At 39.7% G+C, this 18,143-nt stretch overlaps 1 protein-coding gene across 3 annotated transcripts in view; it reads right to left on the bottom strand.

The window, feature by feature from the left end:
- prickle2b (prickle homolog 2b) overlaps positions 1-18,143 on the bottom strand; it is a 205,662-nt gene that overhangs the window by 185,627 nt on the left and 1,892 nt on the right. The window contains exon 1 of one of the 3 annotated variants that reach the window (XM_072280513.1): positions 4,293-4,421. The exons of 1 other annotated variant lie outside the window; for it this stretch is intronic. In XM_072280513.1, the coding sequence (XP_072136614.1) occupies positions 4,293-4,334 (42 nt within the window). In that variant the 5' untranslated portion in view covers positions 4,335-4,421. Of the gene's footprint in view, positions 1-3,963; positions 4,029-4,292; positions 4,422-18,143 lie in introns of those variants that run through there. One more of the 3 variants, XM_072280514.1, reaches the window with a different exon arrangement.

The following is an 18,143-nucleotide window of genomic DNA, read 5'->3' on the forward strand; positions in this document are numbered from 1 at the left end:
TCTCAGTCTCATTATTTGTTTTACCATGATAGTCACTATCTCATCTGTTCAGAAAATTTCCAGGCTCTGCCACTTACCAATAAACTTCATTTGCAGTTTTTCCTGGTGTACTCACATTTCTCCTGTACTTTGTTGACCAGTACTGCACTCTAATTGTTACCAAAATAGTGCTTTATTCAGCTAACACGCACAAAGAATGCCGGTGAGATGCAGCAGGCCAGGCAACATCTATAGGAAGAGAACAACAGGAATTCTGCAGATGCTGGAAATTCAAGCAACACACATCAAAGTTGCTGGTGAACTCAGCAGGCCAGGCAGCATCTGTAGGAAGAGGTGCAGTCGACGTTTCAGGCCGAGACCCTTCGTCAGGACTAACTGAAGGAAGAGTGAGTAAGGGATTTGAAAGTTGGAGGGGGAGGGGGAGATCGAAAATGATAGGAGAAGACAGGAGGGGAAGGGATGGAGCCAAGAGCTGGACAGGTGATTGGCAAAAGGGGATACGAGAGGATCATGGGACAGATGCTGCCTGGCCTGCTGTGTTCACCAGCAACTTTGATCTATAGGAAGAGGTACAGTCAACGTTTCGGGCCGGGACCCTTCCTCAGGACTAACTGAAAGAAGAGATAGTAAGAGATTTGAAAGTAGGAGGGGGAGGGGAGATCCAAAATGATAGGAGAAGACAGGAGGGGAGGGGTGGATCTAAGAGCTGATTGGCAAAAGGGATACCAGACTGGAGAAGGGAGAGGATCAGGGGATGGGGAGCCTGGGGAGAGAGAGAAGGGGGGAGGGGAGCCCGGAGGGTGGAGAGCAGGCAAGGAGTTATAGTGAGAGGGACAGAGGGAGAAAAAAAGAGAGGGAGAAAAAGGGGGGGGGGAGGGGAAATATATTAAATAAATAAATAAGGGATGGGGTGTGAAGGGGAGGAGGAGAATTAACGGAAGTTGGAGAAGTCAATATTCATGCCATCAGGATGGAGGCTACCCAGATGGAATATAAGGTGCTGTTCCTCCAACCTGAGTGTGGCTTCATCTTGACAGTCGAGGAGGCCATGGATAGACAAATCAGAATGGGAATGGGACATGGAATTAAAATGTGTGGCCACTGGGAGATCTTGCTTTCTCTGGCGGACAGAGCATAGGTGTTCAGTGAAACAGTCTCCCAGCCTGCATGGGGTCTCACCAATATATAGAAGGTCGCACCGGATCACCCCAGCCGACTCACAGGTGAAGTGTCGCCTCACCTGGAAGGACTGTCTGGGGCCCTGAACGGTGGTGAGGGAGGAAGTGTAAGGGCATGTGTAGAGTAGCACTTGTTCCGCTTACAAGGATAAGTGCTGCGAGGGAGATCGGTGGGAAGGGATGGGGGGGGGGGAACGAATGGACAAGGGAGTCGCATAGGGAGCGATCCCTGCGGAAAGCAGAAGTGGGGGGGAGGGAAAGATGTGCTTGGGATCCCGTTGGAGGTGGTGGAAGTTACAGAGAATTATATGTTGGACCCGGAGGCTGGTGGAGTGGTAAGTAAGGACAAGGGGAACCTTATTCCTAGTGGGGTGGCGGGAGGATAGGGTGAGAGCAGATGTACGTGAAATGGGAGAGATGCATTTGAGAGTAGAGTTGATGGCTCCCGCAAGGCCTCCCCTCTCATGTAATCGATGCCTCAGCTCAATAAGGCAAGTATCCATGTTTCTTAACTACCTTGCCTACCAGCCATGCTACTTTTAGGTATCATTATAGTCACACAACACAGAAACAGGCAATCATGTCCACATCAACCAAAAGACATTCAGCTGTATGAGCTCCATCTTCCAACACGACCTATGTAGACATTTACTCCATGATCCATCCATCTGTTTCACTACACCTAGTATTATACCATTTGTGCCTTATTTCCCCTGATCGCACAATCTCCTATATAGACTCTTAGAGTCACATAGCAATACAGTATAGATACAGGCTGTTTGGTCCTAAAAGTCCATGCTGACTATGGTGACCACCCAGTCCCAATTTCCTGCATTCCTATAAACCCTGCCTCTCAATGTACTTGTCTAAATCTTTTTAAAATGATACGAAAGTAACTGCATCAACTCTAGCTTTGTTGCCCCTATCCCGAGGAAAAGACTATTGCCATCCACCTTATCTATACCTCTCAGTATTTCAAACTTTTCAATAAGGTTACATCTCCCCCCCAGATTTCCTACATCCAATGACTAAAGACCAAGCCTAGCCAACTTCTCCATATAACTTAAGCCTTGTAACCCTGACAACATCCTTATAAATCTTTTCTGCACATCTTTCCTATAACAGAGTAACCAAAATTGTAGACAGTAGTCCAAGTGTGGCCTCACCAATGAGTTATACAACTACAACCTAAAATCAGTGCTCTGCTAGATGAAGACCTGCATGCTAAATGCCCTTTTCACCCCATTTTCTACTTGTGATGCTGCTTTCTAAACACTCATGTCTCTCTGTTTCATTACACTTCATTGTGCCCTACCATTAATAATATAAATCCTACACTGGTTTGACTTCCCACAATGCAACACATCACAATATCTGTATGGAAATCCAATTGCCATCTTTGGACTGAATTCCATGTACTATGTCTCTGTTCAATTAACCTGCTCTTTGATATTTTCCGGCAACCTACAGATACTGCATAATCTCAAGTACTTGGGGGTTTTGTGGCATGGGTTTCATTTTTGCTGGCATCCTGAAGTTGTAAAAAAAAGGCTTATTTTAATGTATATTAAGTGTTAAAGTATGTTCTCTCTAAAGACCACAAATGGACAGAATTTCTTACCATTCACTTTAAGTCAATGAAGCAATCAGCTTGATACTCTAAAGGAAAACATCCTCTTGAAATTATTTAGCTGCACTTCCATAAACAGGACAGTGGAAATAAAGTCAAGTTTTTCCTTGGACAAGATATGAACTTACAAATCAAAATATTTGATTCAAGATTATATTATGAACATTATTAAAATATAATTAATAAAATTGAAATTTAAAGTACTTAAGTAGATAATCTGATGGAATTTTAGGGAAAATATTTAAGACTTCTCTCACTTAATATAAATTTTCAATGTGCCCATACTTTGGCTTCAGAATAAAATCAAAATAGTCATGTAGCAGGAGAGATCAGTTTCAAGAACATACAAGTGAATAAATAATTTATTTCAGCTTTTCACTCATGATATTTACATTACTATGAAAGTGATTTGACTATTAAACCTACCAGTTATAATTATTTTTCAGAATATAATTGATTACAAAAGTTTTTACAAACAAACCAAGTGTATCAGCTCATTTGAGGTCAATTGCTGTAAACGTGATCAATTTACATGAATTATAGGTCTATTTCACTGATGAGATTCTAACATTTCAGTCTTTACTTTTAGTTCCTCTCCATAATTCGGACTATATAGAACTTTCGCTTCACCTTTGATACAAACAGACAGATAATTGACATTAAAAAGCATAAAAAAGAACAATGATCTCCAGCCGGTAGGCAACATCCAAAAATGAATGAAAGCTAAATATTCAAACAGATCTAAATATTCAAAACTCTTTTACAAACTCACCGTGACGTCCAGTGTACAACCAAAAGTAGCTTGATATTGGGAAAAGTACTGCTTTATCATCTTACATTCAAAACAATGTAAAAAATGTTCCCTTTTGCGAAGTATAGTGTCTGCAACTGTACGGTTTAACAAAATTGCATTGCATGTAATCCCACTTTCAAAATACGCAATGAGGTTTCCTTCTGCTTCCCGGTCTTAATGCAAGGGATCATTCCTATCCTCAGCTGAAGAGTCTTCGACAGCCGTATCCGATTGACATACTGTACTACTTCCTACGCAACTGCCAGTTCTTAAAAGAACTTGGACTCGCATTTCATGCCTATTAACCCGATACACAAAAGAAAAGCCTACGATTCAAGGGAGAGCATAAGAAAGGTGAATACCATGGCGTTAAAACTTGCTAGCGCAAGCAGAATAAAAAGGTAGAGCAGCGCAGGTCTGAGCAGTCGTTCTCTACACAACCAATACGGGTACTGGGTAATGAAACACAAACTGACAGCCTTAATGCTTCCCGAAAAAGACAGTCTAACGCAGCAATAATGACACTACACCAAAACCGGGAAAAAAATCTTAACCTTTGCAGTATATTCCTGCCTCGGTCGTGCGCACGGTAGAGGGGGGATGGGCAGCTCAAATTGCTCTCCAAAATGTAACTCGTAAGGTGAAACTATGCTCCTAAATACATGCCTCGAACTTGGCACACAATACTCACCCATTTGCCCGAGTTTCGCTTTTTCGAGCTACGGCTGAACATATCAAAGTAGATCAGTGCCGCTTGGTCGGAGAGCCTTTTTAGGACAGAGTCTAGAAAAAGAGAAATTAGCCGACTCCGTAACTACAGCTCCTGAGAGCGGCGCTCGAGTTCTCACCGGCTCGCAACAATATTGTGAATGGAAATTTCCCCTCTTCCGGTCACTTACTCCGCCCCTGCAACAAATAGCGGCTCACAACCTACCAGAATGGGCACATAAACTAATATTTTGTATTCCTGTTGCTTTAAAAATAGTTAGATTTTGTAAAATATTTTAATCACAGTAAATAAAAATGAAATAGGCAGTTGCGTTTTCATTTTAATACCAAAAGGCCATCGAAATTATTTTAGTGAACTGAATACTGAAGAAATAAATCATAAGATATTCAAAATGTACAATTAGAAATAATTTTTACTCATACTGCATTTTAATACAGGATGGGGAAATTCATGGGAATGATCGGTTGCGGAAGAGGTGGTAAATAACTGGAGCGAAAGACAGTTTTTTGGGGGGAAATAAGACAACAATTTGAGAGGCAGCAAAGACAAGTATGGTTAGAGGTGAGAACTGCCTGCCAAATGACACTCTCCAATGATTTTCTACCAGGAACAAACGCGCAAAGAAGTACTCAAGAAAGAATACGAGAAGGAAACGCAGAAATTATGGGTGAATTATGAGCAACGTTATCAAGAAACGAATAATACCTGAGAGGAAAAGAATTAGTAACTTCCTTTTCCCTGATAAGGAAGCAGTTTTCTTTCACGAAGAAACTTAGATTTAAAGAGCTACATTATTGAGAAACTAAAAAAAGGAAAGCAAAGCTCTTGGAGGCAAAGTTAAGAATACAAGAAACTGCAGTTCAATTTCAAGTCCGGTAAATTATATTATGTGTTAAAAAACTGGAGTTTAAATCTGAAGAAATAAGTGAGAGGACCACATTCATGTACAGAGAATATTTCCCTTCAGATTGAAAGTGCATTTGTTGTGTAAATGTTGCTGCTGGAGATTTGCATATGAAAAAGTTAATTATACACTTCCAATGCTCTCCCTATTCTTTACTGTATAATTGAAAGAATGCATCAAATTTCAAAAATCAAGTTGATGATTTGTTGAAAATCAAATTGTATAAATACACCCTCTTTATCGCTTTATTAGGTATGCGACTTTTACGTTTATTTTAAAATATTTATACTGTATTAGGGTAATAGACGGAACACAAAAAAAGTTATCACGTGTGTTGGTCGTCATCTGTATCGGACCGCGGGACTAGACCAAATTAACCGGACGAACAAGACCAAAATAAGTGCCATTTTTTGACAATTGCTTATTTTAAGTAATTTGTAATCATTACTTAAGAGTATTTTCCTCATAACATTATCCAGGCTAATTGTCACAAATAACTTGACGGCATTTAACAGGAAAAAAATACATTCAGTTTCTATTTAACTCTAACGAATAATATTACGGTATCACGCAAGGGTAACTGCTAAGAATGTAAAGACCTCCCTTCTAATGCCCAGTTATATGTTTTTGCGAATGCTAAGTTGACAGCTGTGAACCATTGCAATAAATGATACTGACTCCTTTTTACTTTCGATTCATTGTATCAGTTGCTAGGTGACGGAAAAGATTTATAGTCACCTATTGTATTTTTTATTGGCGACTCTTCGCCCCAGTGCCAGCGAATACATAGAAATATGTTTTAACCCGCAATATATAATTCTGCATAAATGTTTAAGGTAATGAAAATTCAGGTCAGACTACAAAAGTAAATTTTGGTGATACCATGCTAAAATCTTTGCGAAGCCACCATTCATCAGGCCTAAACTCATCCATTTTCCTTCGAGTTAGGTATCATTCGGTTTCACAGTGCACCAGATGGCTGGTTCTAAATTACTTTTTACAGAACGGTAGCTTCAAATTTCTAAAACGTATTATTCACACGGCCCTTTAAAACCATTCTTTTAATAGCGTGATGTCTTGTTTTACAATTATTTCCCTCTAATTAGTTTATCAATATTGCGTGCAGTTTTATAATGTCGTCCCTTGAGTAAATTATATTGGTTGCAGCCAAGCCACCTTCGCTGCAAAATTATAATTATCCCCAGTTCTCAACTCTGCATAGATTTGACAACACTAAGAATGCTTAGAATGGGCACTTATAAATGTAAAGAAAGTCATGGATTATTTTGTATTTCTGGCATATTTTTGGAATAAAGTTTCTTTGGCTGTCAGGAAATGATGTACAAATCTCCAAAGGAAGAGAAGAAAACATATCTTACAAAGTTTCAGATACTTGCATCAAGCTGTGTAGAACTGAAGTATACTGACAAGTGTCAGGAGGTGTTCAGTTCCAGTTCTACAAGAAAAACCTTAATCTTACTGCCATACAATGTTTAATTCACCTACCACATTACCTGTCTGACCAAGAAAAATGTATGTGGAAAAGCACTTTTAACCACAAGTTCAGCAAGCAGAGGTGAGCACAGAACATCTTGCAAGCCCCGTCAGAGAAGAAACCTATGGGATAGTTTCTCAAGCTGTCAAAATGATTTTGCAGGATGCCTCATCTCCAGAACTCACAAACAAGTATTGACACCTCGCTTGACTTGATAGTTTCCGGAGTCTTCCCTGTCAGATCTTTCTCACTCCCAATGCCCACTGTTCTCGAGATGGTTTTACTGCAGATTAGATCATTTTCCACCTCTCTGTGAGTTGTTCATTTACCAAGGTCTGGAAAAGGATGAAATGATCCTTGTCAAAGTTCACCTTGAGTAGCTTGTTAACAGAATACTGTGATCAATGGTCTTTCCCCAGGAATACATATAGAAGCATCGACTGCTGTGAAATATTCTCAAATCAGTAAAAGACACACTTCAGTTAGTTCGCAAACATGAGGAAATCTGCAGATGCTGGTATTTCAAGCAACACACATAAAAGTTGCTGGTGAATGTAGCAGGCCAGGCAGCATCTCTAGGAAGAGGTACAGTTGAGCTACTCCTGGGCCCTCAGAGGCTCCTTCTTCCTGGAGAGGAAGAAGGAGCCTCTGAGGGCCCAGGAGTAGCTCAACTGTACCTCTTCCTAGAGATGCTGCCTGGCCTGCTGCATTCACCAGCAACTTTTATGTGTTACTTCAGTAGAGTTGGTAACTTTTCTTCCAGTGTAAGGAGAAAAGTTACAAACAAATGTTATGAACTGCAGTATGCCAAGAAGTACTTGTTGTGGTATGCACAAATTTGATAAGTCACCATAAGGACTCCTTAGGAAGGCCTTGCCACAACTGGAAAGTGAGGGGCTCGACCCAGTTTCACAACCTCTTTAATCCTTCATGTGTACACATTTTAATGAGGAAACTTGAGTGGTGTTGATGCATTGTGAGATAACACTTAGAATTGATGATACAATGAATGTAGAGAAAGATGTTACCGATGTTTTTAATGTACATGTTATGAATAAAGTATATTTATGAAACAAAACAAAACCATTACACTCTGTAAATTAATAGGTGCAAAACAGAAAGCTTCCCCATCAAATCTGGAGTTAGGCATGGCTGCCCTATTTCCTCTGTCTTGTTTGTGGGTTGCCTTTACCCTTCAGCCATATCCTTTAAGGAGAACATGGGGGGTGATGAGTAACAATAGCAGGCAGTGGGGGCAAAGACTCCATGTACATACATGATGTTACTGTCTTCTGCTTAAGGTCACAGTTTGTCAACAGATTGATCAGCATCTACAACTAGTTTACAATGATTATAGTATCCAGTGCCAATTGCAACAAGAATAAGGCCAAACAACTGGCCCAATTGATTCTCAGTTCCCTTCACCATCAGATCCAACTGTCTGAAGGTAATTCGGCTGGAGAAACTAAATTGTGTGATAAGAATTGGTTAGAACAGCTACCCAAGGTGAACATGAAGTTAGCAATGTGGACGCAATGCTCTCAATGATGGAAAAGAACCTGGTCATCAGGTGGAAACAGCATTCAATGTCGCTGTACTGGTATAGTTATGGCCTATCTCCCACTTCTATGCTGCAGTAATCACCCATTTCATCTGGAGATCCATAATGGATCATGTCTATCAAGGAATGATATGTGTCTCCACAGAAAGAGGTATGAAAAGATAGCCATCTTATTGTGTGGCTAAATCAAGCTTAGCGAGGAACTGGAGTACACAATTACCATGTCCCAACATGATCTGAGGTTGTCCTATTCCAGGCAGCTGAACCAAGCCATACCATCTGTCCTTACAGGAAAAGCTGCAGGTAAATACCTTTGACCACATTCATTAGACAGTGGGTATCTTCAAGACTCTGCAGGGGAAGTTGTCCTTGATTCTGTGAGAAGGTTCCCTAAGCAGACTCTCATAGTTTTTTGGCAGAACATCTTCTATCTGGAACTCACAATCACAGAGACTTCACTTGGATAGCGGTGAGGGAGACCCTTCCTATCACATCCTTCTTGCAGAGTTTTAGCCTCCATCCTACCATGAATGGGTTGTGGTGCAGATGAGACAATCATCCTCCTCCTGGACTGTGCAATAGCTAAGAATGTCTCAAAAAGGATGCAGTGGTCTTTGTTGATGTTTGCCCTGAGGACCTGCATAGCAAAGGATTCTGAATTCTATGTGCAATGTCAGAAACATCATTTGCAGCTGGATGGTCATCCACCGAGCGAAAGATGCAGTGTGAGGAGGTATCTGCAAGCGTATGTTGGCAGCTGGTGTAGAAATATATACTAACGATTGCTACAGCTACCATAAAGGCTGCACACTATGCATCTCTACAGACTCGGCTTCTGCTACCACTGGACACAGAGGACTGTGCCAAACCTTCTCAAACACCTCATAGACCAGCAGGAATCAGGAGTGGTTCATGTGTTGTTAGAGCATATACTTAATAGATGGTACAATGAACTTAGAAAAATTATACCCCAATTGTATTTACCAAATAAATTATGAATAGTTTTGGTATTAGTCATGTAGTTTTCCACTTAAATTCTTCCACCGTTTCATTTCTTGGTGATAAGGACCATATGCAGTACTCAAGATGTGGTTTTAGAAGAACACTGCAATTTGATGTGATTTTCTCTATAATGTGAAGTTCGGCATTTGTTTACTTACCTGATTACTGCTTTACAATGATTTACCCCAATCTCATTTAACATACATAAATTTTGGCTATATTAACTGCTACCATTTAATGTTCAAAACTACTTTTGCCCCACGTTTCACCTGCAGTTACTTTATCTACAGATGTTTCAAGTATTTAAAGGAAAGCTTGTTAAGCATAACACAAGGGAATACAAGATTATTCTAATAGTTAAATGGATAAGGACAAGAGGTTTAGGGGCATCAACAGTCAGTAATACTCCAGCAGAATGATCTGCTCCTTCCATATATGTAATTCTATCAATGTGATATTTTGCCTCAGATTCAACTCCCAAGCTTGCAATGTATTTTGAGTTAATTAATTCTTTCACACTGAGCTTCCAAATTGAATGAAAATGCAAATAGAAACTGTATAGCTAGAAAACAAGAACTCCAGGCTCTTCGACATCACCTTGCTAATTTTTACACTTCTACAAGAAAAAAAATCAATAGGAATAGGAAAAAATGGTTAATGTGCCACAATAAACTTTGTAGGCAATTTTGAAATTTGGAAACACTAAGAGGGTGAATAATGCAGCATTGAATGTATATCTCAAACTCTGAGGTAGTTAATATAGTTGATACATAAAAGATCAAACTAAGTAGTGGAGACACAAGACAGTGTGTATGCTGCAATCTAAAGCAACAATCTGTTGGAGAAATTCAGATTAAGTACCCTTCCCCTCCCTGGCACAACCTGCCCATCATTTTACACCTCTCCAGAGTCTATCAATCTCCTTGGGCTCCTGTCACACAATTCCCCTTATCCTCTTATCCCCTTACATTGGCCATCTCCTTTCTCAGTGATGCAGAGTTTTAAACAGAAACATCAACAATTCCTTCCCCACCCACCCCTTCCCCCAACAGATGCTGGTCAACCCACAGATTTCATCCAGCAGATTGTTAGTAACTACAAAGTGGTATGGATGCTGTATCAAATGCAGCCTGGTCATGTGATGCTGCCATTTTAACACTCCAGACAATATCTCAATGAACCTCTTGAGGCATACAGGAATGTTCAACAGTAATAAGGACCTCCCCACCAATACTATATTGAGAAAGATTAGCTAACTAGTTTTTGATATTTTGTTTTAGTGATAAAATTATAATATCTGTATTATAATACCAGTAATTCACTGCCATTGTGATAAGCCTGAGCTCGCAAAGCAGAAGGTTGTTTTGGTATGGCAGCTGGCTGGGTTACAAGTGTATAAACAAAGCTGGGAAAAATCACGTTGGAAAGGATGAGCACTAAGCAGTACAAAAAAAAAGCACCACTGCAAGATGCCTTCAGCTCCTTCACAATGAAGGCAGACTTCTTAATGAGCTACATGCTTACCTGCTCAATGTCCTCACAGTTATTTTATAGAAAATTTACAATTTAACCACTTGTGAGTGAGCACACATCCAAGAAAGCATAAAAATTATGCAATTAAATGATGTTTTGGGTTAATTGAGCACAAGTTCAACAGCCACCATTCCACTAAAGGTCACCAGTGTCTTCTCCATGAAGATTGACATGTGAAAGCTCATTTGCCCCCTTGCAAATTTTCATCTGGTGATCTAAAAAATGTAGGGAAGTGTGCCAGAGTACATCATGGAATCTATATGGGTGAAATAGTTACAACAAGATGTTGGAAAAGCTCAACAGGTCAGGCAGCAACTGTAGAGGGAAGTGGACGGCTGACATCTCATATATTAATGAAGGGTCTCAACCTGAAACATTGACTCTCTATTCCCTCCACAGATGCTGCCTGGCCTGCTGTGATCCTCCAGCATTCAGTCTATTGCTGTCTCTTGTATCTCCTGCCAATCTTTAATGTGACAAAACACTTTAAAATTGGATGCAATTCTTAATCAATAGATGTCATTGGCTAGGTGAATGAATTCAGTAATGACTAAGGTTAATGGGCCACCTGATGGAGAAAGTTATTGAACTTCCTCTGGTACTTATCAGGGTCCCCAAGGCATGAGTCTTGGCATTGAATCTTTGGACATCAGTCTTTTAAATTTGACCATCCTTCCAGGAGCTGCAGGCCAGCTTTGGTTGATTAAGGCTGACATGGAATTAAGTCTCTGCTAATGTTTTCAGCCAATGAGAAGTATAAATGGACATAAAACAATTATAATGAGCATATAACACTAAGTTACAGTGCTGGCAGCACAGTAAATAATGGGTTTGGTAATCACACATTATGATCCCTGAATTCAGTTGCAGAAACAATCAAAATTTGCCCCAGGAAGGTCGTTTTCAGTTGCTGCCCAAATATTATTTTTAGTGCACCAGTAGTATATTTGTCTTTTATTTGCTTGAATTTTACATCATATTGTTTTTTTGAAATATTTTATATTTACTTTGATTGAAGTACTTTTATTATAATATTGCTTACATCATTATATCTCTTCAACTTAACATTACAGTCTTTAGTAGGCTTCCCTTTATAAGACGAAGATTTCTTTAGCCAAACTTTATAATTCAGTCCTATGAAATTGCAACTGCTTGATAATGTGCCCAGCTAAATCATGAGGATAAAGTTCAAAACAATTTTCAAAATGTACTGGAGTTAAATTTCATGAATAATGTCCTTTAAATATCATTAAGCTATATATCTGATGACAAGGTAATAAGGAAACACCCAAGGTTGTAGTACTTAATAACAGGAGAGAAACTGACCCATATTAGTTAAAGCTTATAAAAAATTATAGCTATTTTAAATAGTTACTGTCTGTCTTAAACTAAATAAATGTAATACATATTATATTCCTTTAATCAAAGCTGATTACATTAACATATGTATTAAGGTGATATTTCTAACAACTAAGGCCAACGTGAACATATAAAATTGAAATTATATGAGTTAAGAGCAAACTGTTCTGATTTCTTTACTGAACTGAACACAACCACTTTTATTTCTTTGAGCCATCTACAAAAGACACCTGTGATGAATACAACACAAAAGCTGCTCCAGAAATTCTCATGATTTGAAATTTTCTTCTATGAATCTTTCTTAAAAAAGTATAATTTGCATTAAATTCTTATATTTTTCTAATTTTACAGCACAGCATTGATACCTACATATGATAGTTAAATCTCTGCATTAGAACTCAAACGACACAAATTTTATACCAGCAATAATATTAATTTGGATGCTTTGTTACTGAACTTACATAGATTTCAAATAGCAATTTCTTTATGTGAAGAATTGCCAGGAATTAATAACTGGAGAAGCAAAAGTAATTTTTCTATTGTAATAGAAATAATTCCAATGGTCCCAACATAAAAAGTAGCCAACATGATACAGAAAAAAATGACAGTAAGAAAAAAAACCATTATATAAGTCAAGAGGATAGAGAAACTGCTGGTCTGTGTACAGTGAAACATGATGGAAATTGAAATAAATGATTGCCTCTGAGAAATTCTCTAAAAAAAAGGTAAGATAATGAAACAATTTAAGGCAGATAATTCGATGATCATTTGACATACTTTTATCTGAAATTTTAAAAATCATGACAATTTAGGGCACCTGATATCAGAGTATTTACTGAATTATCTTAGTAGCAATAACTGAAAGATCTTTTTTGTTTATTTGTAAATTTGAAGTTTAAATTTGCAAACTAAATTTACAGTATCAATTTTCTATGCAGAAGATGGAATGGATTGGATGGAAACCTAAGATTTACTTAAAAAAACCTTATTAGAAAAAAATTGTGAAATTATAGTGAGTAGAATAGAAAGCTCAAGAATAAAATTTCCAGAACTTTCAAATATTATAAGGCATAAATGGTTCAAATGCATTCACATTTGAGATTTTGTTTTTTTAAAACAAAACTGAAGGCTGAAGGACTCAAGTTTAGAATGAAAAGGTTGAACTGTGACAAAATCATACCACTTTTAGAACAGTGGTCAACACCTGTAGCAGATTCCCTGCTAATTGAATTCCCTGACTTCAATATTTGTTTGTGCATAGGATTGAAGGACCCTCTGGAATACTTTGATCAAAACTGTCACAGAATTACATAGAATCCACAGTACTTAAACAGAATATGCAGCTCAATTAGTATGTATCAAGAAAACCGTCTATTCTGTAATTATTTTCTCTTATTTCTCCCTATTTTTCTTATATTTACACCACCCCCTCCCTTAAATGCGATAATGTTTATTTGTTTCAAATATCCTATGACAGAATATCCCACATTCAAACCACTATCTGTACTCAACAAAAATAGCTAATTTTATTAGTGGTCTTTTTAAAGTTATACCCTACTCTGGACTTAACTATTAAATAGAAATATGTTTCACATCCTTTTAAACCATTTATTTTTAAAGCAAAAAAACTCCAGCTTCTTCAGATAGCTTAATCATTTCAATTCCTGTGTTCTTTAATCCTTTCTGTACTTTTGTTTCCATGATTAAATATCCTTTTTTTTGTAGCATATGTCCAATATTCTCTAGCATTTAGATGAGAGATGATCTTTAAAAGGATGATAGGAGAAAAACAAGGAGATGCTTCCCACAGCTGCAAAATCTAGAGCTAAGGTGTTTTAGTCTAAGAATTAAATTCTAGAGTTAAGAATGAAATTCCTTCACCGAGTTGGTGGTTCATCTTTGGAATTCTCCAAATCAGAGGATATTAAAAGCTCAAGCTCAAAATTAGTAACTTCCTAGTCACTAAGAGTATTGGGTAGGATCAGAAAGTGACACAGAATTCAAAAGTCAATCATGATTTGTTGCACAAGTACAAATTGCTGGACCAATATAATCCAGCATATTTTGCACTACTGAATTGCGATGAATTTCTAATGTGACACAGTACTCAAAATGGAGGATGGGGAATTAGACTGAACTTTTCATGAATATGAAAAGCATCTGTCAAGTTCTCTTTTAAAATCTTTTTCCTACTGGTTGGAAACCTAGAAATAGGAGATGATCTAAAATGAGACCCTAGTCTTCCAGGTGTCAAGTTTGGAAATACTCATATAGGAACGAAAAATAGCAGTGCAGAACAATTTTCTGGAAATAGCAATCATTGCTAGTCTAGTTCAGAATTTGTTAACTAAAGTGATTTAAGGATATGAGCCAAAGGAGTTAGATTATTAATCAACCATAATCTCACCAAATGGCAGGATAATGATACATTTCCCTTCCAACAAAACTACCCTGGAAAATATTTACACTATTTAGAGAATCTACAATTCCTACATTATAGTTATCACAAGGGTTGGCACAGCGGTGCTGCAGAAAGTGCAGAGATCTCACAGTTCCAGTGACTGCTTCTATCCTCATTGCATGTGGTGTCTGTGAAAAATGCATGGTTTCCTTGCGACTGCGTTTTTCTAGGTGCTCTGGCTTCCTCCCATGTCCCAAAGACATGCTGGCTATTATATAATTGCCCATTCTAAATTAACCTGGTGTAATCAAAACTTGTGTGAGGGAATTAGCAATAGGAAATTGGACTGATAGGACTGCATGAGGTCTAACATATACTTGATGTGCCAAATAGCCTCTTTCTATGTCAACATGAATGATGAAATAGAACCACAGAACCATAGAACATTACAGCACAGAAACAGGCCTTTTGGCCCTTCTTGGCTGTGCCAAACCATTTTTCTTCCTAGTCCCACTGACCTGCACCTGGACCATATCCCTCCATACACCTCTCATCCATGTACCTGTCCAAGTTTTTCTTAAATGTTAAAAGTGGGCACGCATTTACCACTTCATCTGGCAGCTCATTCCACACTCCCACCACTCTGTGTGAAGAAGCCCCCCCCCCATGTTCCCTTTAAACTTTTCCCCCTTCACCCTTAACCCATGTCCTCTGGTTTTTTTTCTCCCCTTGCCTCAGTGGAAAAAGCCTGCTTGCATTCACTGTATCTATACCCATCATAATTTTATATACCTCTATCAAATCTTCCCTCATTCTTCTACGCTCCAGGGAATAAAGTCCTAATCTATTCAACCTTTCTCTGTAACTCAATTTCTCAAGTCCCGACAACATCCTTGTAAATATATTAAAACATACAAGAACACAAATTTTCGTCGAAGTTTCCTGGTTAAATCCTGTGACTTCAACGGATCAATAGAAATCAAATAGAAATAGCAGGACAAGGCCTTTTGCACTGTTTCTCTGACATTCTTGCTGACCTTTTGTGTATGTTATGAAAGACATCAGGGGAAGGTGTGTCTGTGGAAGCTATAAATATAGATCATTGTTGCTTCACAAGAATGTACCTGACATGAGAAAATTGGAACTGAGTCAATTCTGAGTTAGTTAAGTACAGAGTACATCAGGCACCTAATCAGGTTCCGTTATGGAAGCTAGATGGATGGGTCTGACTCTCAGAAGGAGGATTCCTAACAACTGGTTCCATTTAGCTGGATGGACAGTTAGAGGAATATCACCAGTGCTCTATTCTGAAATTAATGTGAACGTCAAAGAAGGTAAACAATTCTACTTACATGGATAAACATTAACAAAGCTTGAGCAACACTGGCACAGTGGTTAATGCTGCTTTCTCACAGCTTCTGGGGCCTAGGTTTGAATAGGATGCCAGGCTCTGAAAAGGATGTAATTTATATATTTTCCTGAGACTGGGTGGGTTTCCATTGGCTGCTCCAGTTTCTTCCCATTTCCCAAAGGTACACTAGATGCTTAAATAGCAACTGCTTAATATCTGTAGGTGGCTGAAAAACCAAAAGAAGTTGATAGGCATATGAGGGAGATAATGTTGGCAGGGAAAAGGGATAGTTGCAATGGGCTGAAGATGCTGCAACAATAAATAAATGGAGCTTTATAAAAATGCAGGTCACTTTCTCCAGTTTTTTTTCAGCAGGATAATAAACCACCCACTCGTACAGGGAGTGGAGAAATGAAATGAGGAAAATTTTGCTATATCTTCAGAATGCTTCTGCAAATCATAACTACCTCCAGTCTCTATCTATACCACCAAGGTAAACACTTCAAATTCATCTTTACAATAGTTTTTTGGAATATTTCAGAATACTCTTCTTGGACAAAACTCAGTGCTAGGCACACATGTTTTTGGATCAGGATGCACATATTTCCCCTGGTGTGTCATGCTATTGCATTACCCACCTCCTAATTGTAAACTTGCTGAATCTCCAACTGATCTCATTGAAAACAGCTTCCATTTGATTATCACACTAGATATGTTGGCTACCTCTATTCTATAGGAAAGGGATGGAAGACCCTGTTTATGTATGTTTTACTCCCATACATAAACAGATTGTGCTAATGGGACACATGTTAAGCAAGAACCACGAAGAGGAAAAGCACAGAGCCATTGGTGATTTGCCAGATAATGAATGCACTGACTTCAACAGCATGGGAAGCGCAGAGAAAAAGAGAAAAAATAAATGCCAGTAAATGTCAATTGACTAACATCAATTACAATGGACAGGAGAATGGAAAGGGAAGTATGGTGATGAAGGTGAGCAGATACACAATAGTGCAAAGGAAGAACAGGAATGAGAATGAGTAATATATAGTAATAAGGATCATGAAAAGAAGCCAAAGGAAAATTTAAGATCGAGTGGGAAGCAAAAGAAATCCAGGAGAAAGGTAGACAGAAGAGCCAGGGAAGGGGGGGGGGGGGGTGGAAAGAGAATGCCAGATGGTGCTGTGAGAGAGAACAGCGAATGGAGCTGAGAAGGAGCAAGGTGCCAGGGGATAGAGGGTACTAGGCACTGGGGGACAAATGGTACAAGGTGAATGATGTGGGAGAAAGAAGGTAGATTGGGACAGGCGGAAGTGGTTGGGTAGAAGAGAAGATGGTGTGAGAGAGAGAGAGAGAGATAGAGAGAGAGAGAAGTGAGCAAGGGAGGGAGGGGGAGGGGGAGAGAGATAGAGAGAGAGAAAAAAGGGAGGGAGGGAGGGAAGGGGGAGGGGGAGAGATAGATAGATAGAGAGAGAGCGAGAGAGAATAAGAATGAAGGTTGTTGGAGTAGGAAAGAAAAGTGATGGAAGTGCCAGAGGAGCAAGGGCAGAAGGTGCAGTGGAGGGAGGGTTGAAGGTGCTGGGCGGGAGAGAGCGGATGGTGCTGGGGCAGAGAGGGCAGATGGGGCCAGGGGAGAGAGGGTGGAAGGTGTTGGGAAAGAAAGGGCGGAAGGTGCTAAGGGAGAGGACGTTGAAGGTGCTGAAGGACAGAGGGTGGTCAGCACTGAGGGACAGAAGGCGGATGGTGCTGGGAGGAAAGGCTGGTTGGTCCTGAGGGGGAGAGAGGGTGGATGTACCGGATGGTGGGGAGAAAGGGTGGAAGGTGCTGGGGAGAGAGAGAGGGTGTAAGGTGCTGGGGAGAGAGGGTGGAAGGTGCTGGGGGAGAGAGAGGGTGGAAGGTGCTGGGGAGAGAGGGTGGAAGGTGCTGGGGGAGAGAGAGGGTGGAAGGTGCTGGGGAGAGAGGGTGCAAGGTGCTGGGGGAGAGAGAGGGTGGAAGGTGCTGGGGGAGAGAGAGAGGGTGGAAGGTGCTGGGGAGAGGGTGGAAGGTGCTGGGGAGAGGGTGGAAGGTGCCGGGGGAGAGAGGGTGGAAGGTGCTGGGGGAGAGAGGGTGGAAGGAGTTGGGGAGAAAGGGTGGAAGGTGCTGGGGAGAGAGGGTGGAAGGTACTGGGGAAAGAGGGTGGAAGGTACTGGGGAGAGAGGGTGGAAGG

Source organism: Mobula birostris, chromosome 16 (assembly GCF_030028105.1).
Source record: "Mobula birostris isolate sMobBir1 chromosome 16, sMobBir1.hap1, whole genome shotgun sequence".
Lineage (NCBI taxonomy): Eukaryota > Metazoa > Chordata > Chondrichthyes > Myliobatiformes > Myliobatidae > Mobula > Mobula birostris.